The 11,128-nt window shown below is 32.7% G+C and overlaps 1 protein-coding gene across 1 annotated transcript in view; it reads right to left on the bottom strand.

Moving 5' to 3' along the window:
* MSR1 (macrophage scavenger receptor 1) overlaps positions 1–11,128 on the bottom strand; it is a 71,260-nt gene that overhangs the window by 5,824 nt on the left and 54,308 nt on the right. Inside the window, exon 10 of the mRNA XM_011365272.1 lies at positions 5,599–5,787. Within this exon, the coding sequence (XP_011363574.1) occupies positions 5,599–5,787 (189 nt within the window). The remainder of the gene's footprint in view (positions 1–5,598; positions 5,788–11,128) is intronic.

Here is an 11,128-nt window from a genome sequence, read left to right as displayed (position 1 = left end):
TGATGTTTCCAGAAGCAAACAATGACAAATGTGTTGTCTATTGCTTCTAGAATTTTATGAGCTTGGTTCGTGATTCTTAAGAACATGTTTGACAGACAATATCATTTCTTCTTAATCTCTTTTAAAAAACACAGATATTGTTATTTCTTTAAGAGATTTGAGTTTCTTTTAATCTGATCTTCATTAACCCACAACTTTTATGAAAAAAGAAGGGTAATCAGATTTTTTATACATTAGCCAGATATATATAGTAAAATGATGAGAATTGAGATTAGTGCTGCATAGATACATGGGGAAGCGAAAATCACAAATGGTTAAAAATATCCGAATGAATTTTAATCAAATCCAGTTATGACTGGGTAATATAAATTTATATCACTTTTAAGACTTCTAACTGGGAAGTACTTTGTCAATAGCTTCTCCTTCAATAAAAAACTTTTTTTTTTAATTAATCAAAGTTAAAAATGGACTGAGAGTCAGAATAGACAATGGGTAAACAGACTATATATCTGGATTCTAATTTTGTAGTTCTAAAAAAGCCACTTATTTTCTCTGTTTTATCATATATACAGAATAAAAGGGTATGACAAAATATCTCTAAGATTCCATTTACCTTTAAAATTTTGTGATTTGAAAATTTTAAAGAAGCAAGCTCTTTAAACATAAAGCTCTTAAGAAGTAAGAACTTAGGACATTCTGTCCAGTGAAAAGAGACAGATTAAGACAAAAAATCTAGACCTCCCCCCACGTAATAGCTCTGTAAATTTAGGCTAGTTTTGTGACAGCTGACAGCATTACTTACTTTCTCTATGAAAAATTAGGGCTATAATATCTATTTCTCACAGGCACTGTGTGGACTAAATAAGATCATGTAGTAAGCACATGACAAATAATATTATTTTATATTTAGTAATATCTTTGTTACCATGAGTAACAAACAAATATGTTAAAAACTCTATAGGCTCTAGATTAGTTTCTATAGTAATCAACATCTAAACATTTTAAAATGTGCCAGAAGCAAGATGTAAGAATTTGACTTCTGACCATAAAAAAATATGTATTTTATTTATCTTTGAGATGTTTTTTACTTCCATTCACTAAAGCAGAGGTACAGTTATATTTTTGATCTCCTCCAGTTTGTTCTTATATTTTTAAAAATTCCGCTTAGAAAACTGATTATAGATGTGAAAGGGATAATGAATAAAAGATAACATTTATGTTTAGAACTTTCTTTAGTTTCTGCTTTCAAGTTTGGGTCTTCAGTATAAACTTCAGTATAAAGATGAGATAGCTGCTCCAGGTTCAGCTCTTACTTCCCACATTAGCATACAGGCTCAGATATACCTTGCACAAATTCCCAGAGTACCACCGCTGTCTGATAAAGCTCATCCAAGTTTGATACAGGGAGACCACAGGGTCAAGAGATTGGACAGCCTGCATAGGGAAAGAAGTGACTCACTCCCTCTTTCCTGAGCCATGCAATGACAAGCACCAGATGCCTCTCAGCGTTTCCTTAATTTAACCTTTTTGTCTACTCAAGAGAAAGAACATTGTATTTTATGCAAAAGGTGCATCCAAATTAAAGAAACTATTTAAAGGAACATGCTTTAAGCTTTAGTCCTATAAATCATGTTTCTTGCAGCTGCAAAACTAATTGTTCTTAAGGCTAATGAGGATTATCTCTGGTAAACCAGGTTTGCCATTTTAAAACCAGAAAGGAAATAAAAGGGAGGGGGAGGGTAGGGGGGGAACTGTGCCTAGAAAATTATATTGTATTTATGGGGGAATTATACCAAGGGAATAAATTCAGATTTTTCCTCCTTGTTTCAATTTTAATGATAATGTATAATATAGTATTAATCTAATTCTCACTTTCCAAAAAAAAGACAAATAATTAAAATTTTAATGCATCTCTTTCTTCCCTAACCCCTCTACACATATTTCTAAGTTTCCTTTCTTATCTCTATTCTACATTCAAAATTGCTTCCCCCACCCAAGCGAAACTGCAAATTTAAAGTGGAAGAGTAAGAAAATAAGGAGTTTAAACAGCCTTACATAAAAAGATTGTTTGCCATGTCTAATCCAAAATCAACTTACAATGTAAGCCCGCTTCTTAAATACAATGCACAATGAAGCAAATCATGAAATTTATTTCTCAGATTCTTTTTCTTCAGAACAAATAACCTCAGTACTCTTATTTCTGCCAGTTCGTCTAGCTTTATTATTTTAAAATTCCCATAACCAATCTTCAATTGTTAGATACTGAACTCTACACAGAGAGCTGAGACAAGACCTGGGTCTACTTTGGGTACAGTGGAGAGATGATCAGATGTCCCGCATAGTGCACTTCAGTCACTCCTCTCTCTGTGCAATAGAAAATCACATTCAACTTTATGAGCCTTGGAACATCACTGCTGTCACTGTACAATATGATACTGATCTGACTCTTCTACCTTTCAAAGAGGATGGCAAAGAAACGTGTAGTTATACAGTTGGCGGTGATCTCTGCCGCTCTTAAGCAATGTTATGAGACAGGCTTCGTGATGGGCACTTTTTATATGCCAGCTCATTTAAGATTTAAAACAAATCTGCTGGTTTGGTATTATTTAAAAAAAAATTGAAACTCTGAGACATAAGTATCAGAGCTAAAGTTCCGATTTGTCTTCTTAGTTTTCAAACACCTAGACTTCAGCAGGCCCTTGAAGATGTGAAAGGAAAAACAAAATTCTGACATGCATTGTTGTTTTATTATGATAAAACTCTAGCATAACATACAGAATCACCAACTACCATAAATACACAGCCTCGCTAAAAATGGACACTCATCTTAGAGAAGTAATCAGTTATCTGAAGAAAACTTGAGAGAATTGCCTCCATTTAGCCAAAAAAAATAATTTCACACGATACTAAACTCTACTGTTTCATTACTTATTTAAATAGGTAACATTCTCTTGTCAGCATTTTAAAATACTTGTTTTCTTCCTTTTTACCAATGCTTTAGACCTAGAGAGATAAGCAGGAATGAATAAAAGCTGTGGGGCAAAGAATATTTTACTTGTGAGACTAGGCTTTAAAGTTAATACGATCTTAAAACAATAGTCTCCAACTGTGTCTTTACCATCTGTGTTTGGAACTTCAATGGAAAAACAGCTTTGAAATCTATGACAAGTCTTCATGTTCACAGAAGAAATAAAGCGGGGACACACCTTGTTCGCTTTCTTACCACAGATTATATTTTGCCAAACCGTATTAGTTTCCCCTGAATTAAGGTACCTATGCTACTGCTGTTGTTCTGAATTTGGTTTTCTCTTTGTAGTAGATTAAAGGTTTACTTCAAGATATAAGAAATTAATAAACTACTACCAGGCTTGTTTCTTTAAGATAAAAAGCTAAAGTTGTCAATTCTTTGGATAATGTAAGCTATAAAATAATTGATCTCAGTGAAAGGTATTTTAGAGTATTTTCTCTTTTTGGATTGAGCTGTTCAGCTATCCATGTTGATTAAGTTATTAAGACACTTGGCAAACTATATTTCATTTGGTCAACAAAGGACATTCTAAGAATTCAGATCATCACATGCTATTTCTAAAACTGAAGAATTTTTAGCCACTTACCAGGTGAGGAATGGCACCATAGATGAGAATTGTATGCCTTCTATTAGAACTACAGCTGCCCATCTCATAGATTTTAACAGTCATTGGAAATGTTTTATAGAATCATGTATTTAAAATAAATGGTCTTCCATGCTGTGGATCTTAGTTATCATCCCAATGGATTCTCTCCCCATACAATGTTATGGAAACTCAGATTGGCAGCTTAATCTTGCTAAATGATTGATTGATTCATTTGATTCTCTAGTAACCAAGAGTTGGGTTTTTTTTTTTTTTCTTTTCCCTTTTCTGGGGGGCAAAGAAAAAAAAACCTAGTTTATTGACATTTATAGCCATTTCACTTTAGGAGACAAATTTTACAGGTGCAAGAATGATTTCAGTCCCACATTCTTCAACCTGGGGAAAAAGTTCAGAAGGTATAGTAGAGATGGAACAGTTGGAAATTTCAAAGATCTATTTGGTTGTGGCAAATTATGAATATTATCTATTCTTTTGTTTCTGCTATTTAAACTTTTAAGATGCAAATTAAAAACTAGTGGTCAGGGGCTTAACCCAAGTACAGAAACTCTCATCACCACTCTTCTGTCTTTTCATGGCTCTTTATGAAATTACATCATCTTTCTGGTCTCTGAAGACTTTAGAACCTGGACTCCCACTTAAATTTATCCTTTAAATATGATATAGTGGATTCATTTAGATAAGAATAAAGGATAGAATTATGACCTATTTTTAATACTATTCAGGTATTTAGCACAATGCTTGGCACATAATTATTACTCAATAAATTGTAACATAATATTACCTAACAATATCTTTTATTAAGTTAAGAAGTCAATCTTGCCTTGCTAGAGTCTTTTAATAATGATGATTTGGCACACTCCTCTATTTTATCACTCTAGATAAAATAGCAGCATTACTAGATAATCTCATATTTAAAATTTTGCATTCAATTTCCTCTTGCTCATATCTATCTAGAATAACACTTATGAAATCAAGAAAGTCAAACCGCTCTTTTTTTTTTTTTGTCAACATCAACTTTAGAGGAATCAATTATTTATCAGATTTCAACAGTAGGGTAAATAAGTAGGAAATACTGACTTTAAAATTCCAATATATACATGGCTACTTTTTTCTAAACTTTTTGTTATTCAGAATTGAAGCATTTGTACATGTTTAATTTTATGTAAAACCTATTCTAAGGTGCCAATTTAAAAAAATTAGAGTAAAATGTTATGGGTACACATTCAAATATTTTGTCCCCACAAATTTTCTAGCTTTTTAAAACACATTCATAGAACAGGTTACTGAACCATCCAGGTGAAAATATACACATATGTGTGCAGAAAAAAATTAATCAATGTTTTTATCAACCTAAAATAGAGAAGTAAACGTTCCCTTCCCTTATTTCCCATCACATTTCCTTAAAGGAGGAGAAGGTCTAAGTAATATAAGAACAGAGAGCCCATGTACTTGCTTCTTTCTCTTTCATGGCTTTTCACAGTCCTTTCAGAAGGCAGATACTCCATCATGGACCAAGGATATATCTCATTCCTGTGGGACATGACTGGGAGGTAAATGAAGAAGCTGGCACCCTCCTCTCCAGTTTCACAGAGGAGAGAATGAGTGAACACATGGAATTGCTCAGATGCCCACAGGATCCAGTTATGGAAACTGATCTTCCCAGGATTCATGCCTTGGCAGCAGTTCACTTGTCCTGTTTTACCAATTACTCAGTTTTCCTCTATGTTAGTACTCTTCAATTAGCTAATTGAATCTAAATGAAATTTAAATGTTAAAGGTTGTCTGAGAGCATATATCATTTGTTTTTAATATCTCTTTCTTTTCATCTCTACTTCCTAGGAAAGTCCATTTAAAAAAATTCTACATAGAATTTGTCTACCCATCCTATGTGTTTCTATCTCAACTTGATTATACATATTAGAGAATGTCTACATTTAATTTAAAAAAAATTAATTAAAAAAATTACCTTGTCCAAAATTAGCTCCCTTATGCACATTTTGAACACCTTGGTATCCCAAACTCCTACAGATGACCTGTCCACCACGCAATTCCCAGTGGTCATCACAAATTGTACCCCACTGTCCATTATGGAAAATCTCCACTCTGCCCTCATGGGGGCCACTACCACCAACAAGTCGGACTGTCTTAGATGGAGCTGTAACAAAAACAAGCAGGGGTTAATTATGTATATATACACAGTTTTATAATGCTTTTTTAAAAAAGCAGTTCAGCACTTTTTTTTGGCAAGTTCAACTATTAAATTTTAAACTTTCTAGCACCACCTATTGGTAAAGAGTTTAATTGTAAACATTGCATTATTCAAAACTGAAGAGTAAAATCTATTTTAACATTTTTGTAAGTTACATATATGAGATCACTTCAAAGATTATGTTCTAATGGCTTTAAAATTCAACAGCTACACTTTCTTATGTTATATAGATTTTTTCATACTATTTAGAAAATTTTATAAGAAAGTGAGTCATTATTAACACACTAACACAATTTGGAACTCACTATCTAGTGAGTTTCAATGATATAGGAGGTAGAGGAGAAGATATTTTATAATATTATAAACACAAAAATAAATGACCAAACATCCTATCTTTTAGCATGAGAAATAAGATAACAATAGTGACATTTATTTAGAAATAGCCAGGATATTTCTTATTATAAGGCCCCTCGACTTCGTCCCAGAATGTCTTTCTTTTTTTGAATGAGAAAAAGGGAAACGATTTTTGGAAGGAGAGAACAAGCTCTCTGCTCTCTTAAGGATACTAATCCTGTCATAAAACCCTATCCTCACAACCTCATCTTAACCTGATTATCTCCTAAAGTCCCACCTCCAAATATCATCACATTGGTGTTTCGGCTTCAACATACAAACGTGGTAGGGGAAAGGAGGGGATGGACGAATATAAGTCAATCCAGAGCAGAATGTGTTAGAATCACAGACTGCTAGCCCCACAACCAGAGTTTCTGATTCAGTATGTCTTGAGTGGGAGTCAAGAGTTTGTGCCTTTAACAAGTTCCCAGGTGATACTGAAGTTGTTGGTCAAGGAACCATACTTTGAGAACTACTAACCTAGAATGTCACATTACACATTTAAAAAAGGAGGAGGCCTGTTAATCAGAGACACCTGCTGATTCTTTTCTGTATTCCTTTAGCTACATTTATTCCAAAGAGAATGGCTGCAGATTTCTTTCAAATTCCCCATTCTTGTATGATTTTGAAAGGAGAGTAAGACTCTCTATTGACTTTTTTAAGGCTAAATATGTTTGGAAATACCTATGGTTGTCTATCAATTAACTATTTTTCAATTATAAATCAGTTATTGACATATGACCACACTTTGCTAATCCTCGACTATCTCTGAACTAATATAGAGGAAAGAGGCAAACCAATAGGCTCATTGAACTACTCTATTTTGGTTATGGAGAAGAGTCCATTTTGTCTTTTCAAACACTCTCAATCATGGCATTTTCTCTATAAGACTGCAGGTCAGAATTTTCTTTGAATTTAGCCAACTTGTTATATCAATGTAAATAATGCCTCTGGTTTCTCTAGTATCAAGCTAACATATTTAGTCAGACAGATGTTTTCCACTGGGGAATATTTGTCTTGCACTTAAAGATATCAGAAGAAGATAATTTTTATGTATTTTTTTTTCTGGGTAGCTGTCTTAATTCTCCCCTTAACTTTATTAATGTAGACTTTTTCCAAATTCAAATCAAATAAACTTAGATAAACATTGACTATGTGCCACCGAATGACTCTCTGTATAGGTTATTACTTTGTAAGTGGCTAAACACAGAAACACAAACCAAATTGGAAACGATAATGTATGTTAAGGATCATAGGATTCCCTATGGAACCCAGAGATAAGGTTATATTTAGGCATCTAGAACAGCTAAACCCACTCAAATCAGCTCGGGACTCTACAAATTTCATCCAACAGCCTCTCTGTAAATTGTTTCATTCTTTTCTTCTGTTGCAAGTTAGATATCTCTGTTCCCCAATCCACACGATAGAACATGTCTGTTAATAACTCCTAAGTTTATATTTTACTGTCTCTTTCTCAGTGACAGTTGTGTAATACCCAGAGAAGTCCTCCTATAGCTCAGTTTGGGCTAATAGCCCGCCTATGGACTAAACAGCAGGGACCAAAGACAGTAATTCTTGCAGTAACTTGATATTTCAAGGAGTGAGAGAAGTGTCATTTCCTTGAAGGCGAGTTTTGAGCAGACGAAGACAATAAGATGATTCCATAAAAGACATTTTAATAATCTTGGTGTATTTCTGCGATATTAATTATACTATATGTTTAGCTTTGTGTTCTTTTTCATATTGGTGAGAGTAGAGTATAACTGAAATTAAAAATCCAGGAGTCAGCTAATCTGGATTTTAGTTCTATCTCTGACGTCGTTTATGTGACCTTATTAAAACATTTAACCTCTCTAAGACCAAACTTTTCAACTGTTAAAGAGAAAATGATATTTGCTCTTAGTTAAATGCATCTTAACACAACTTGGTGCCAGGCATTTTCCTGGGTTGGTTCCTGGAATAAATGAATAAAATACATATCTTTCCTTTAAGGTTCATGTATTTTTGAGGTTATTATGAAAGTTGGCAGAAATAGTGCATTCTTTAAAATGTTGTATGAATATAAAGATTTATTTTTACAAGTTTTAGAAATTTTGATGTTTTCATTTTGTAATGAAAGCATTGGATGAATATATTATCTGTGATATTAATCACCATATTCATTAAAATAAATTAAATTTTTTTTATTACTTTCCTATTTACTGCTTATCCTCCTCAAAAAGTTCTTAACCAACTACAATAAGCTTCTGCAAACAGACAAAACCTACTCTGTGGTTTCAGATATGAGTTTATTTTACCTTTGTTATTTTCAAACATGATTATCTACTATTTTGAAGAAACTCTTCTATACCAGCGATGAGTAAAGCATAGCCCACCAGCCAGTTCCAGCCTGTGGCCTGTTATGTAAAGAGTTTTATGGAATGCAGCCACACCCATTTATTTGCATATTGTCTAAGACCACTTTCAGGCCAAAACAGCAAAGTCAAATAGTTGTGACAGAGACAGTCTGGCATGTAAACCAAAAATATTTACTATATGACCCATTACAGAAAAAGCTTGCCAACTCCTGTTATAGCTGAAAATACAACAGACTAGAATAATAGAGGATTTCATTAGGGATATCCTGCCAAGTGATCCCTGAAATACATAAGGCCATGATTTATCTCTGCTTTCTTCTCCAGTCTAACCCTTTAAGAATCTCTCTGTTCCTACACTCATAGTCTTTTTATTTCAGTAATATAATTATTTACATTACCCAAAGAAGCCTTACTCTCCTTAAATTCTGGCGCATCGTCCCTGTCTGGAATGCTACTTTAACACGCCCCACACACACACACACCCCTCCCATTTCTCCACCCTCAATCCCTTCCGACTCCCATAACACTACTGGCCTACCAAAGCACTGTAGACTAGTCTATGTTCTCCACTAGACTAAGATCCTTGCAGTTATCTTTTCAGTATGTGACAGAATGTAGATTTTTCACTTAGTGATCACTTGATAAAGAGTTATGACATGAATGAATAAAATAAAGAATGGTGAACTCTTCTTGATTTGCAACCTGCCCTACCTGAGTAAATTCAATTGGTAAATGCTTAAAATACCAAACAATAGGAGAAATAAAATTTACTATTTTATAAATCTCTATAAAGAGAGAATATAGTTTCTACAGGTAGAAACCAGTAAAGGAAATCATGAAGAAAAAGATTGATTTAACTGAGATAAACATGAGTTTTATTATGGAAAAAAAGCTACATGGCTATCTGCTGAGCACCCCGAAGGCAGGACTGTCTAGTCGGAAGGTCTGATGAGAAGCCTTACATATTCCAAAACCTGATTTTACAGGTTTAGAAGATTTATCTCTTAGAAGCAGACTAATGTTAAACAGAGTCTTGGGACTAAATGTCAATTCAATTTATGAGGAGAAATGTAATTACCTCAAAAAATGGAATATTTGTATCTGCCTGACAAGGCCATTTTCTCCCCATGGGCGATCTTCATAGGAAGTCAAATCACAATAAGTGAGTTATTCATTTAACTAATTTATTAATTTACAATGAGACATAGTAGTGAGATTTTGCCTCTGGTACTGGCTAGTAAGCTCTTTGGTTAACTTTTTTTTTTTAACATATGCTAATACATTCAATCAGATTAGGTAATTTGACATATCTTTGCTCTGATTCAATTTAATTTAACTTTCTAAAGGCAATCTTACTATTCTTGCTTCCTAGTTCTGGAGGGAAGAGTATAGTACTGATAATTTCTATATATTTTTTAAAGTTCATATATAAAATAAAAACAATATATAAAATATTTATTATACTAATTACTCATTCATATTTCTATGACCATAAGATCTCAAAATAAAATTCTGTAAAAGAGCAAATATTTTATAAAAGACTTTGTAATTTAATCTGAGGAAATAACACCAATTCAATAAAGGTTAACAGGTTCAGAGGTTATTTTTGTTTTGTTTATTGCAGACATACTTTTAAAGGAGGAATTAAAACAGATATATATGAAATATCTCAGAATAGAGAGATAAGTTATAGTGTATAAATTAGATGGATAGTTTTAGAGGCATTAAACATAACTGTCAAAAATCATGTAGAAATGGGGGCAAAGATGATAATATAATATCAAGTGACTATATTAAGATTAAAATTTTTTATTTCAATTATGCAAAAAAACTTGCTATATAAAAAGACTGGAAAGAAGTATCCAAGCATATTGACAGTAATTCTGTATATGAGACAGAAATCAAATATATAATATTTTTCTAATTTAATATAACTCTATTATTTTAAAAACTAAGATTAATAAAATAAGTGGTGGCTGGATAGTCACTAATGTTCTTACTGTTCTAATAGGTCTATAACTCAAAGCTGAAATTCATAAAATTGTGAAGAAAAACAAGCTCAGAATGAGAGATAATGCCATTTATGTAAAATAACACAAAAAAACAATAACATCTGTTATTTATGTATACATACATCTGTAATAAATGTATACAAACATGAATAGAAAAAAACATATAAATTCCAAGATAATGGTTTACCCTGGAAAAGCAAGGGAGGCAGGCATAAACAGAGCTTCAACTGTATTAGTTAAAATTATATATGTTAAAAAATACTTGTAGTTAGTATGATAAAATTTTAATGTCTCTAAAATCTAGGTGGTGTGTACATGACTATTTTTTAGCTATCTGTTATAAATGTTCTTTCTTCCTTCCTTTGTATTTGAAATATATTTAATTTAAAGAAGACAACATATTCACAGAGATGTTGATGGGGCCATACATGAGCCCTAAATAAATTATAAGAGTGCTTCATATACATCTTTCCTTAAAAGTTAGAAAAAGGGTATTATGAATCTGCTAACCTCCATTAGACAGAC

The sequence above is a fragment of the Pteropus vampyrus genome, unplaced genomic scaffold (assembly GCF_000151845.1).
Source record: "Pteropus vampyrus isolate Shadow unplaced genomic scaffold, Pvam_2.0 Scaffold108, whole genome shotgun sequence".
Lineage (NCBI taxonomy): Eukaryota > Metazoa > Chordata > Mammalia > Chiroptera > Pteropodidae > Pteropus > Pteropus vampyrus.
This window is presented reverse-complemented; position numbering and strand designations above follow the sequence as displayed.